The sequence below is a fragment of the Stigmatopora nigra genome, chromosome 1, assembly GCF_051989575.1.
Source record: "Stigmatopora nigra isolate UIUO_SnigA chromosome 1, RoL_Snig_1.1, whole genome shotgun sequence".
Lineage (NCBI taxonomy): Eukaryota > Metazoa > Chordata > Actinopteri > Syngnathiformes > Syngnathidae > Stigmatopora > Stigmatopora nigra.
In genome coordinates this window covers 4,526,235-4,539,376 of record NC_135508.1, presented here as the reverse complement: position 1 = coordinate 4,539,376, position 13,142 = coordinate 4,526,235, and the positions used below count along the sequence as shown (strand labels likewise).

Below are 13,142 nucleotides of genomic sequence, written 5' to 3'. Positions count from 1 at the left end.
TATAATGAGGTTTAAGCTTTGAGTCTGGCTCTAATGTTAAATGGTAATGACAAAAAGCATATGTGGAAATAGAATAATGTTATCATTGTAAATGACTGTGTTGCTTTCAGCAATTACACAAATTGAACAGTGTTTTCATAAATTTGCACAGAAACGCTTTGATGCGACATCAAATTTGTTTAAGCCAGAGAATAAACCAAAAAAGAAGCAGCTTTACAGACTTTGATCCGCTTCAAAATGCATGTTTAATTCTGTTTTTCACACTAACCACACAGAAACTGGCAATAGAAAGCATTTAACACATTTTTAAATCATATTCAAATGTCATTTCTATTAAATTCCTTACCAATATTCCTGCTCAAGTGTCATGTGCTTCTCATAGATAGGACCTGGGAATTCTGATGGACTGGGGAATATGACATCATGCTGGAGAATCATGGTTTTGACAAGGTCATTGACTTGTGGCTGTTGAGCAACGGCGTCATCCGAATCTACCCCCCTCAGCAGGCTTGGGCCGAAACAGACGGCCAGGTTGTAGGGCTGCATCATGTTCTCATCACTGTACTGAGTCACGCTGGGAAATCACGCACACATTAAACACTATTCGGTACAACCGCAAGGGGCAGTAGAGAGAACATAATATATGCCAATCTGTTCTTGTAAATAGAAGGGTAAAAATAGTAAAGGGCATTCAAATTAGAGCTCTTCATGACTCTGTGATGACTCAAATTTCCATTCCAGTAGGAGTGGAAAAGTGATTTGTGAAAATCTGATTTTTTTCCATCAAAACAATTAAAAATGAATAGTATTGAGCAATTTTTCCTTTAATTTTTTGATGTTCTGGGCAGAAAGACAACCTCCCTGACTACCAGTGACATCATCATTGCTCGCTATGGGCACACCAGTATCACACCTGCCATAAGTAGGTGCATGTCATTGTTTCCTCTAATTTTTCATGTAAAACATGTTGTAAAACACAAAAAAAACATAAGAGTGGACAGAGCTACTGCCACTGGCTGGCACTTAAACGGCGCCATCATGGGGAAGGGGTAAAAAAAAGTTTGGATTTTATTTACTGCGCGCCATATGATTGCTGCTGCACAGAGAAGACGAGAGTAGTACGCAATTGCACAGCTTAGAGGGAACATTGGTGCTAAGTGGTGTGTACTGTTTGTGGGAGTAATGTTAGTTAGCCATTTTGTGGACGCAGTCTCGCTCGGGCAGGCTAGTTTTTTTTTTTTTTTTATCAATAAAATCATGTTCCCTATTGTTAATCATAGCAACAAACAAAGCCAACTTTGAGACATCTCCCACCCATCTTAGCAGTCGTATTGCTATCAATAATAAAACTTGAGGAGTCCCACGACAATTTAGATTGAGTTACGAATTCAATATGGCACCTATCATTCGATCATGATTCGATACTGAGAATCCAAATAGCAAATTTCCATTTCTAAGAGATTTCTCAGTCAAGGGTTAAACGACTGGTGTGCAAATTTGAGCAGATTTTTTTTAAATAGGCTAACCAGTTGCAATTGGTCAAATAACTCTTAATTTGACATGCCTTTACAGTGACCCTAAAAAAGAACAAATCCAACATCTCTTATTGATTCACCGATATGTTAACTTACTGATTGAGAAAAGCGAACAGGTATCGCATTACAACGACAAGAGGTCGTGGGAATGAAGAGACAATTCCATTAATCTGCAACGCTTTTTCTGCCATGCCTTCAATTTCTGGACACATAGAGAGAAGAAGAGAGAGAGAGAAAGTTAAAGGATATATTGGAAAGATAATTGATTGCTTGATGGAAACTGATTCAATTTATTCTTTATAGTTGTCAACAAGTCAAAGAAGAGATGTCTTACGGACACACTCCAGCAGCTGTGAGTAGCTATCATAGGGGAAGAGGGGCGGCTCAAGGCCCCTGAAGTAAAGCTTTAACACCCCAGCCACAGAGTCCAGGTCACACTCACTATCTGACAGAGGGTCTTCTCCTATAAGGGGAATTAGAAGTGTGTATGTTATATAGTGTGCACCAAAATGAGTATTGTACATGGAACATTTAACCATTATGGTGTAATTATTGCCATCAATAATAATCAATAATAAAGCTTTAGCAGGGCCCGGTGGCTGAGTGGTTAGCGCAGGGGTGGGCAAACTTTTCGGCCCAGGGGCCACATTGACTTTAAAAATTTGAGAGATGGGCCGGGTCACCACAAGATACGATACATATAAAAAAGTGCATCCGTTAACAGTACATATGAAACATAAACAGAAAAATAGGACTAAAGTATTAACATACTCATCACTCATCATTAAAGTAAAAAGTATAAAGTACAAAGTAAAGTAAAAAGTATGAAGAAATATTAAAATGTAATTTAAAAAAAGATGGAGGGGTTGTAAAACATGAAAAACAAATAAGAGTGGACAGAGCTACTGCCACTGGCTTCCGTGTGACGGCGCCATCTTGGCCATCTAAAGTATTAACATACTCATCACTCATCATTAAAGTAAAAAGTATAAAGTACAAAGTAAAGTAAAAAGGATTAAGAAATATTAAAATGTAATTTAAAAAAAGATAGAGGGGCTGAAAAACATGAAAAACAAATAAGAGAGGACAGAGCTACTCCCACTGGGAAAAATAATAATAATAATAATAATAAAAAAAATATTTGGACAACGTCGGCGGGCCGGAATAAAAAACCTAGGGGGTCGGATGTGGCCCGCAGGCCGTAGTTTGACCATGTAGGTAATAGTGTAATATTTAAGTGTATTTAATGTAATAAACCGTTTTATATTCACCTTTTATTATCATAATATTTTGCATTAAAAAAACAGGACACATACACATAATTTACATGTGTAAACATTAGCTGAAGTCAATTCTTAATGAGGACATTGTACATTTGCCATAACACAATTCCTTTCTAGATTTACCTCTTTCAAATGCATCCCTGATCAGATTAACTTCTCTTTGTGATCCAGGAACTCGGAAAATCCCTTCGTGGTGTAAACCTGACAAAAACACACACTAATAAGCATTTTTGTATTTGTGCATGAATTTTCATAATAACAGTTATTGTTTACAGGAAAGTGATTCAATTGAGAGTCAAAAACTCCCATTTTAGGGAACAATAGAAGTCATCATGATGACTACCTCCACACATTTTCAAGTCCCCAGAAGCTCTCCCAGCATACTTTATGGTTGGTCATGCAAATTGCCTCACCGTGAAGGTTTATGAAGCGGATGCAGCTTTCAACCACCACAGGGATCTGCTGGCCAGAGCTCTGCAGTGGAAAGAGGATTTGAGAGTCAGAAAAAAAGGACTTAAAAAGGACATTTATAAAAAAAAAAACATCTTTCAGAGAGAGGAAAAAGGCAAATAAATACATGATGTGATTTAAAAACGAATAAACAGGATGTGAAGGTTGAAAAGCTACAGAAAGGACAATAAATCATACAATTAAGACAGCTTTTTGTTTTTGTTGATAAGGAACAACATGCATAAATATTGCTGCCAGGGCTGTAGCAAAGATGTGAAATGTTGTGGTTAAGTCAGTCATGGGCAAACTACGGCCCGCGGGCCACATACGGCCCGATAGGCTTTTTAATCCGGCCCTCCGACGTTGTCCAAATAATTTTGTTGTTTTTTTCCCCAAGATGGTGCCGTCACGCGGAATCCAGTGGCAGTAGCTCTGTCCACTCTTATTTGTTTTTCGTGTTTTACAACCCCTCTATCTGTTTTTAAATTACATTTTAATATTTCATAATACATTCCTTTTTACTGTGACTTTGTATTTTTTACTTTAATGAAGAGTGATGAGTATGTCAATACTTTAGTCCTTTTTTTCTGTTTATGTTTCATATGTACTGTTAACGGATGCACTTTTTTATATGTATCGTATCTTGTGCTGACCCGGCCCATCTGTCAAAGTTTTAAAGTCAATGTGGCCCCGGGGCCCAAAAGTTTGCCCACCCCTGGGTTAATTATTACATCTGTATATTACTTTCTTCTGTTAGTTCTGTAATATAAAGTATAGCAGCTGAATATTCAACTATGCCCTTTCAAGGAACAGCCTTTACATTTCTAGAAGATTATGATAAATAATCAAAAACACACCATTGAACATAGCTAATGAATACATTTCATTATGCTCTTATGATATATGTATTTACATAAAAAGTGTCAAAGGTGAAAAATGTAAGAGAAAAAAAATAAATGTTAAACTTGTTTTTTTCTTTCGGTAAAGCTTTAAATGACATTAGTAGATAAAGTCTACCCAATTTTTGATGCCATTAACTTATTGCTAAACCTAGTAATTGAGAAAGTCTGTAGGGATATATCCTTGTGGTTTTAATGTTGAGATAAGCAAAGTGAACCTAAGATAGCTTGCCATGAGGTCTATATTTAACAAAAAACTGAAATATGATCCACTACCAGGGCTCTATTTTTATTTACAGTGTGAAATCCGCACAGAGGCAGATACGATCTTGGTGATTTAGAAGACAAGCAAAAGTCATTGTGTCTATGAGTGAGAGGTTTTCTCAACTATAGGAGTGAACAAAACTGACTGCAATCATTGCCACTCAAAGTGACTACTTAAATCCCTTTCAATGCGCTTGTCAGTTTCATCCATCACATAAGTATAGCTTCCGTGCTGGGATAGTTGTTTTGTGCAGTGGATGATTATACCCGCCATTGACAAATGTATGCAAATCATCTGACTTTACATATCTGTGATGCTCGGAATCAGCAAGTGCCAAATCGACCAAAATCTCATTGAATAAACTGTGCCAATTTTACGACTTGGTTTGAGCAGTTTTAACTTTCAAACTGACATTCTGACAATGTCACATTCTCCAACCCACACACCTTGTATGCCGGATCTAGTCTCACCCTCATTAGCCTGTTATATGAATGCTTTTCATTGAATCATTTTCTAAATAACTTCCCTTACGTTTTATGGCAAAAACTCAAAATTCCCTCTAAATTTTCGTTGGTCTGGGCAGAAAGAAAACCTCCCTGAGTGCACTGAGTACCAGTGTGAGCGACATAATTATTGCTCGCTATGGGCACACCAGTGTCACCTGCCATAAGCAGGTGCATATCAATGTTACCTCTAATTTTTCATGTAAAACATGCTGTAAAACACAAAAAACATAAGAGTGGCCAGAACTACTGCCAATGGCTGCCACGTAAACGGCGCCATCATGGAGAAAAGAGTAAAAAAATGTTTTAATTTTATTTACTGCATGCCATATGATTGCTACTACGCAGAGAAGACGTGAGTAGTGCACAATTGCGCTCTCGCACAGCTTAGAGCAGGTGTGTCAACCTTTGGTCTGCGGGCCGAATACAGCATAATTTAAGATCAAGCGGGCCGGACCAGTAAACTCATTGCAAAATTACATAGAACTAACAATAAGCCCACTTTTTTCCTTTGTATTAGTCACTGATACTAATTAGTGCGAAGAATGAGTAAATTATCAAAATGTTTATTAACAGAATTTTCCTTTTAAATTATGAACAATATATTATGAACAAGAGAATAACATAAGAACATAAATAAATGTCAATTCATGTTGTCTGCACGTACTCAAACACTGCGTCCCCTAGCGGATAATACAAAAACTACAAATTTTAAAGAAATTTCATTTTTTTTTTACAATGCAGCTTTCTTCCCCGGGCCGTACCAAACCACCAGACGGTCCGGATCCGGCCCGCGGGCCGTATGTTTGACACCACTGGTTTAGAGGGAGCATTGCTTATGAGCAACAAAAGACAAAATTGGGTACCTGTGTACGAGACATTCTTCTTCTTCTTCTACACCAACAAAAGCATAGCAGCAGTAAGGAAAAAGCAAGGTAAGAAAAATATGTGCATAAAAATAAGAGCAAGAGCGATTTAGGATTCTTGATACAAAGTGCACATAAGTAAGCCTTAACTTGAGAAGTTGAGAGAGGAGGCAATGAAGAGTGTGTTTTTAATCCCTTTTAGAAAGCGGAACGGATATAAGTGGGAAATGGATTGAAAGGACAGAGAGCCATGAATAAGCCATAAGTATGACCAAACAGTCCACACAGTTGCCCAGAATTTTCCACATGTCTCAGAAAGAAAATGTCTGATTTAAATCATAGTATGAAAATTAATTTTAGGTTTAAAGATTGCACAATGTTTACCTGTATGTAGGACAGAACATCTGTGTTGAAAAGTGTGTGACAAAATTGGGAAACGGGTCTGGACTTCAAAACTCGCACCGAGCGAGAACACTGAGCTCTGGGAAGTAGATAAATTACATAATGGCATTTTGTTTGTGGGTATTCTAATAAGATGCAATGAAGCCTGTAAACTGCATCTATTAGTCACACTTCAGTTCAACAGTTCTCATTCCCCACAAAAATTGACTTGTTATATAATAAAGACTGGCTTTAAATGGGGGTTTTAAAAAGCAAGTCTCTGTTCTTACTGCACTCCTCTCTCAATTTCTTCTTCACACCACATTTAGTAATGCTACTTTTCTCACATACCTGGAGGGGTCTGTGTTGACAGCCTCAGCTGAAGGAAAAAAAAGCACAAAAGCAAAGAAACATTATTAGAATGGCTCTTTACTGTGTTTGAGAAGCTTCTGTTATACTCAAATGGAATCTCCCAAGTGGTTTTCCACAGACGATGAACGCAATTTCTTCATTTTTTACATTTGTAACTGTAAGAAAAAGTTCTTTAGATTTTTGACAGTGTTTTGCTCTTATTTCTTATGCAAAAGCAGAAGAGTAGTAGCAATAATTTGGGGAATCAGTGTAATCAGCTCTGTTCTGGGTTGTCCTTTGGACTCTGTAGAGGAAGTGGGAGAGAGGACAATGCTGACCAGGATCATGTCCATCATGGACAGCACCTCCCACCCCCTGCATGAGTCTGAGGAGTCCCTCCAAAGCTCTTTCAGCAATAGATTGCTGCACCCTCATTGCAGGAACACGTTTATTTATTTATATATTTATTCATGTATTTATTTATTAACTTACTTATTAGCTGTCTAAAATACCTTTCGTATTTACGCATCCTCACGCTCTTGCTACTGTGACAATGAAATTTCCTGAATTTGGGATGAATAAAGTTATCCAATCCAATGATAGGCATAAAACAGATTGGAAGAACTCACAAGAAAGCTATGAAGCATCTAGCTACCGTATTTTCACAACTTTAAGGCGCACTTAAAAGTCTTAAATTTTCTCCAAAATAGACAGTGCGCCTTATAATCTAGTGTGCCTTATATATAGAAAAAACAGAAAAACAAAAACAAAAAACCACCACTGTCGGATATTAAAAAAACACAAACGCCTGAACTGAAACAATACTGTTAAATATTCAGATGCCATCTTAGTTTACAACATCTTCCATCATATAGCTCCTCCCCCACTGCAAGATTTTATACAAAAAAATCCAAAACATCAACAATGGCTGGCTCTAAAGGTGACTGTAAAGTAGTGAGTGCTTCATACCTGGAGGTCAATAGCAATTACCGTATTTTCATGACTATAAGGCGCACTTAAAAGTCTTAAATTTTCTCCAAAATAGACAGTGCGCCTTATAATACAGTGCGCCTTATATATGGAAAAAATGTCATCCATTGAGGTTGCGCCTTATAATGCGGTGCGCCTTATAGTCGTGAAAATACGGTACTTAATTCAACTGTTAATAAGAACAAGCTGATGCAGATGTAAAAGGTTTTCTTGACATTCCAGCCCAAGTTTTTTAAAGATATCTATTATGTGTATCCATTGGTTGCAGCATCAATCTGCAAATTTAATGTCAATATTTGGATGTTCCCCTGTATATGAGTCTACCTTTTTGTATGGCCTCTTGTAGTAGATCATGTTTGGCTTGAAGTTTGAATGTGAGAGCGCTACTGGTGAGAAACTCCTTTACTTTCTAAAACAGTAAAAAATAGAACAGTATTATTTTTCACATTACTTTTTAGACATATAGTAGTACATAAAATGCACAGAACTGACTGCAAAATAGTAGGTCTCTGTTTCCTGCTGATTGGCTCGACGCTTGGCCAGGGTAAGTTTTGGGGCGGAGCTTCCTCCAGAGGGCTCATGTAATAATAGGCTGCTGGGAATATCAGTGGTGGTGTTGCAGTCGCTGTCGGACATCGACTCCAGCAGGGCTGTGAGTGTTGCATTAAGCGTTTTGCTGACCTATAATAGGGAAAGATATGGGTTATCAGGACATTATTTTGAACTGTTTTACCATTCAGTAAAGAAAACATATAAGCTATAGTCCTGGGTTCTCAACTCTCACACATTAAGTGTGTTTCTCACATATTTAAAGTCATTCTATTGCTTTACGAAAGTTGCGTTGGTTGGGAATTTCAGAGAATGAAGAGATAGATGTACAGTACTGTACAATGTAGTTATAGTAATTGTTTTGATTTATGGCCTTTAATGGGCAGGAGAAATTACCGCTGGCAGAATCATTTGTGACCACGACGATGTAATTCTCTCTTGAAAGATTATCATCAGAGATGCCTATTTAATTAAATATAGATAATTAATCTGTATTGTTTTAAATTATATTAAAGTATAATTATTGATGAACCTAACAAAGGTTATCGTACCTCTTCTGTTTCCAGTGTGACGGCAGCTAGTCGAGACTGAATCTGTTGGAATCTGGTCTCCATCTCGTATCTGACCTGACTATCCGCGCTCACCTCACAGACCTGCAATTCAAACCAATAATAAAATAAAGCAACATTCAGGTTTAATCGTATTACTAACGTATTTTCACGACTATAAGGCGCACTTAAAAGTTTTAAATTTTCTCCAAAATAGACAGTGCGCCTTATAATCCAGTGTGCCTTATATATGGAAAAAACAGAAAACCAACAACTAAAAACCACCACTGTCGGATATTAAAAAAACACAAATGCCTGAACTAAGTCAATACTGTTAAATATGCAGATGCCATCTTAGTTTACAAAATCTTCCATCATATAGCTCCTCCCCAACTGCAAGATTTTATACAAAAAAATCCAAAACATCAACAATGGCTGGCTCTAGAGGTGACTGTGTAGTGATTGTTTCATACCTGGAAGTCAATAGCAATTACCGTATTTTCACGACTATAAGGCGCACTTAAAAGTCTTAAATTTTCTCCAAAATAGACAGTGCGCCTTATAATACAATGCGCCTCATAATACATTGCGCCTTATAATACAGTGCGCCTTATAATACAGCACGCCTTATAATACAGTACACCTTATAATACAGTGCGCCTTATATATGGAACAAATGTCATTCATTGAGGGTGCGCCTTAAAATGCGGTGAACCTTATAGTTGTGAAAATACGGTAGTAACATATTCTACCTGGTCACCCTCATGCGGGTGGTAGTTGAATCTAAAGGGAAGGCAGAAGGCAGAGTCATGCTGCTGAAGCAGTGCATCTCTGTCTCCACTCTGGTCTAGCGACGTTACAGCGGCCTCCAACTGCTTCAGCCCAGCCTCCTCAGTTTTCTGGATGCGCCACCTACTAGCTAGGTAGCACTTCATTATTCTCTCAACAGATGGATGGAAACCCAGGTCGCAACACTGCACAAAGGATGAGGAGTGATATACAATGGAAAAGGGAAGTAAAAACAATAGTCATGATCACTTTATTTACTGAATCGGATCACTGTCTGCTTTCTAGCTGGCTTTATTTAGTGAATCTGATCTAAACTGGCCATGTTCTTCATTGGCTGTTTTAACATCTCAGCTGGCATAGTGTGAACTTCATGTTGAATTCACCATGGTTACTAAAATCACAGTTTTTACTTCCTCAAGGACACTGTTTTTCAAAAAATTACAGTTTTTATCAGTGATCAAGAGCGGATTTGTAGAATACATTGTTCATTGAAGATGCAATTTTAAGAAGTATTTTTTTTAAATCCATAATTGTTTTTAACTGGCATGCTTTAAAGTTTCAACAACTACAAATACATTGTTTCCTTTATCACTCTTGTTTTTACTATTTAAATAAATAAACAGACAGAGTGATAGATAGATATATTTTGCTACTCTCTTTCTTACATCGATGAGAGTGCTGACATCCTGCAAGTAGTACTTGTTCATCGCTGCATTAGCTGCAGCAAGATTTAGCAAGTAGTCATTTCTGGCTTTAGTACACTTGAGTTGGGTCTCTTGGACTCGGCCATGCCTCTGCAAACACACACAAGATTGTCTATTCACATGTACACTTTCTGTAAAATGTAAAAATGAGTCAGTTACACAGGCAAAGTCTACATCTCCGTTCACATACTTTTACAGAAACATTTAAGCATTAACTTACATACATAATGTCATCTTTCTAAAGGTTCACATAGACACACAATGCACGTCTCATCATTTTGCAGTCCATTCACAACTGGGGTCTCCAAAATATTCCACAAAGAGCTGCAGTGGGTGAAGGATTTCATTCCAACTAAACAAGACCACACCTTTTCACTAATCAGGGGTCTTATAAGCAATGTTCCCTCTAATTTTCCATTGGTCTGGGCAGAAAGACAACCTCCCTGAGCGCACTGAGTAGCAGTGTGAGCGACATAATTATTGCTCGTTTTGGGCACACCAGTATCACATCTGCCATAAGCAAGTGTATGTTAATGTTCCATCTAAATTTTTCATGTAAAACATGCTGTAAAACACTAAAAACATAAGAGTATACAGAGCTACTGCCACTGGCTGCCATGTAAACGGCGCCATCATGGGCAAAGGGGTAAAAAAAAAGATTTTATTTACTGCGCACCATATGATTGCTGCTGCGCAGAGAAGACGAGAGTAGTGCACAGCCTAGAAGGAACATTGCTTATGTAAATATAGTTGATTGCTGTGATGTGCTGCTTTTTTCATAGCAGAAACCTCATTGCTCAAATAGACTTTCTTGAATTGGTTTTAACAGAAACCAGAACCCATGGTGGCCCTTGAGGACCACTTTAATGACCCCTAATTTACATAAACCCCCAAAATAAACTGATTGTCACTTGAACACATAATTTAATGGCATGCTGTTAACGTATTGTATTTGATTTACCTTCTCCATTAATCTCTCCATCTTCTTGACAGAGCTCCGCCTCTGTCCTCCTGATTGGCTGAGACCAAGCTCAGCAGATTTGCCAGTGTGTCGCTCTTCCAATCGCTCAGCCTCCTTCAGTTTGCCTTCTGCTATCAGACAGTCAGTGTGGTACTGGTTGTATGTCTTCAAAGCCTTCATCAGCATTTGTCATGTAACACACAGTATACATGATCAATCTTTCTTTTTTTTTGCATAATTACCTTTGATTTATATTATTAATGCACTCAAGAACAATATTAAAATGCTTACCGTCTGCAGCTCAGTCGTCACCTTATGCAATTCATCCTGCATCTGAATCCCAACCTCTTTGCTCTGTGGGTTGAAAGAGTAATGTATGTATTCCAGTCTATATATATGAATATTGTAAATGGTGATCCTATTCTGTGATTTTGGGATGCTTACATAGACAGAATATCTTTAACTCTATAGTCGAAAATAAATGTGAAACCCTTGTGAGGATGAGTGGCTCAGATAGTTAGTGAATGAATGAATTAATGTGATGTGTTAAGACTTTTTTGTGTGTGTGTGTGTGTGTGTGTGTGGGGGGGGGGGGGTATTGTATATACCCGGCATAAAACGAGCCCAGTTCCCTCTTAAAACACCTTATTTTGCTTATTAGTGTATTTTACGCCACTCCATTTTTTTTAGCATTTTTGTGGTAAAGGCACATTTTAAACAAATGTTTGAGAAAATATGAACGAACAACAAACTCTATTTTTCTGTTCTTTAGATGGGAGCCCTCTGTTGTTTTTTTTGCCTGTATATCAGATTCCTGGAGGACCAAGTTGAAGTTGAAGGCTTTGTTTACTAGCATGTAATTCTGTGAGAGAAGTTTCAGCATCATATGCAACTACTGTAAATAAGATTTATAAATGGGAAAAAAAAGTTTTTTTAGCATTAAACCAGTAATTAAACATTTTTTGTTAAGCTCTGGAATGGTTATTGATGGAAATCATAGGTAATAACTCAAATTGAAATGAGAAGTGCTTGGATATGCAATATGTTTTTCTTTTGATTACATATGTATATATACATGTATATATCTATATACATGTGTAGATATATATATATATATATATCTATATATATATATATATATATATATATATATATATATATATATATATATATATATATATATATATATATATATATATATATATATATATATATATATATATATATATATATATATATATATATATATATATATATATATATATATATATATATATATATATATATATATATATATATATATATATATATATATATATATATATATATATATATATATATATATATATACATATATATATATACATACACACATATATACACATGTATATATATCAATCATAATTACTCTGTCACTCTCACCCGTTTGTGTAGCCGGTGAGTGTCCTCTGTACTGTGGACCAAGCGCTGTGTTAGTGCATTGCAGCAGGTGTCGCCCAATGTTGAGTGCTCACGACTTTCTAAACGGGTCTGAGTCAGCAAGACAGACCAGACTTGACAAACTGACTGACCCCACTGCTCCTTCCTGCAGAGGAGAAGACATCCTAACTGGGACACCAAACATCTCATTACATAGAACTTAATTCACTCTCATTCTTCCATATTTCTTTCTTCAGCGCTGAGACAATTTATTCACCAATTTCTTAGAAAATAAACTTGTTCCTCTCAAGCCGAAAGACACCCTTGTGCCCAAGTTTGATGGTCGTGCGATTCATAGTACAAATAAAACCAGTCAGCCAAGCAAACATACCGATTCCGGGGATAAATGAGATAATGGTTACTCACTTTTTGGTTTTGTGCGTAAACCTCTCAGTGAGTTTATCAAGAGCTCGTGCGTATTCAGCCTCAATATCACCACGCCGGCGGAGAAACTCTGAGAGATCCGAGAGTTGCTGCTGTTTTACCTCTACCTGGGAGTCCAAAATCTTAATCTGGTCAGCCAGTTGAGCTCGCAAGTCTGAGGCAGAGGAAGCAAAAACTACTTTGTAAAAGGTAAATAGCATTTTAG

The 13,142-nt window shown here is 37.0% G+C and overlaps 1 protein-coding gene across 2 annotated transcripts in view; it reads right to left on the bottom strand.

Moving 5' to 3' along the window:
* The window catches only part of arhgap4b (Rho GTPase activating protein 4b), a 31,090-nt gene that overhangs the window by 7,556 nt on the left and 10,392 nt on the right, over positions 1 to 13,142 (bottom strand). The window contains exons 3-18 of one of the 2 annotated variants that reach the window (XM_077722128.1): positions 12,920 to 13,091; positions 12,497 to 12,659; positions 11,366 to 11,428; positions 11,075 to 11,248; positions 10,075 to 10,203; positions 9,373 to 9,594; positions 8,624 to 8,725; positions 8,016 to 8,204; positions 7,848 to 7,932; positions 6,534 to 6,561; positions 6,186 to 6,282; positions 3,232 to 3,292; positions 2,942 to 3,019; positions 1,870 to 1,998; positions 1,632 to 1,737; positions 347 to 574 (exon numbers count right to left, since the gene is read on the bottom strand). In XM_077722128.1, coding sequence (XP_077578254.1) covers positions 347 to 574; positions 1,632 to 1,737; positions 1,870 to 1,998; positions 2,942 to 3,019; positions 3,232 to 3,292; positions 6,186 to 6,282; positions 6,534 to 6,561; positions 7,848 to 7,932; positions 8,016 to 8,204; positions 8,624 to 8,725; positions 9,373 to 9,594; positions 10,075 to 10,203; positions 11,075 to 11,248; positions 11,366 to 11,428; positions 12,497 to 12,659; positions 12,920 to 13,091 — 2,026 coding nt within the window. Of the gene's footprint in view, positions 1 to 346; positions 575 to 1,631; positions 1,738 to 1,869; positions 1,999 to 2,941; positions 3,020 to 3,231; positions 3,293 to 5,801; positions 5,830 to 6,185; positions 6,283 to 6,533; positions 6,562 to 7,847; positions 7,933 to 8,015; positions 8,205 to 8,623; positions 8,726 to 9,372; positions 9,595 to 10,074; positions 10,204 to 11,074; positions 11,249 to 11,365; positions 11,429 to 12,496; positions 12,660 to 12,919; positions 13,092 to 13,142 lie in introns of both variants that reach the window. The other variant, XM_077722139.1, reaches the window with a different exon arrangement.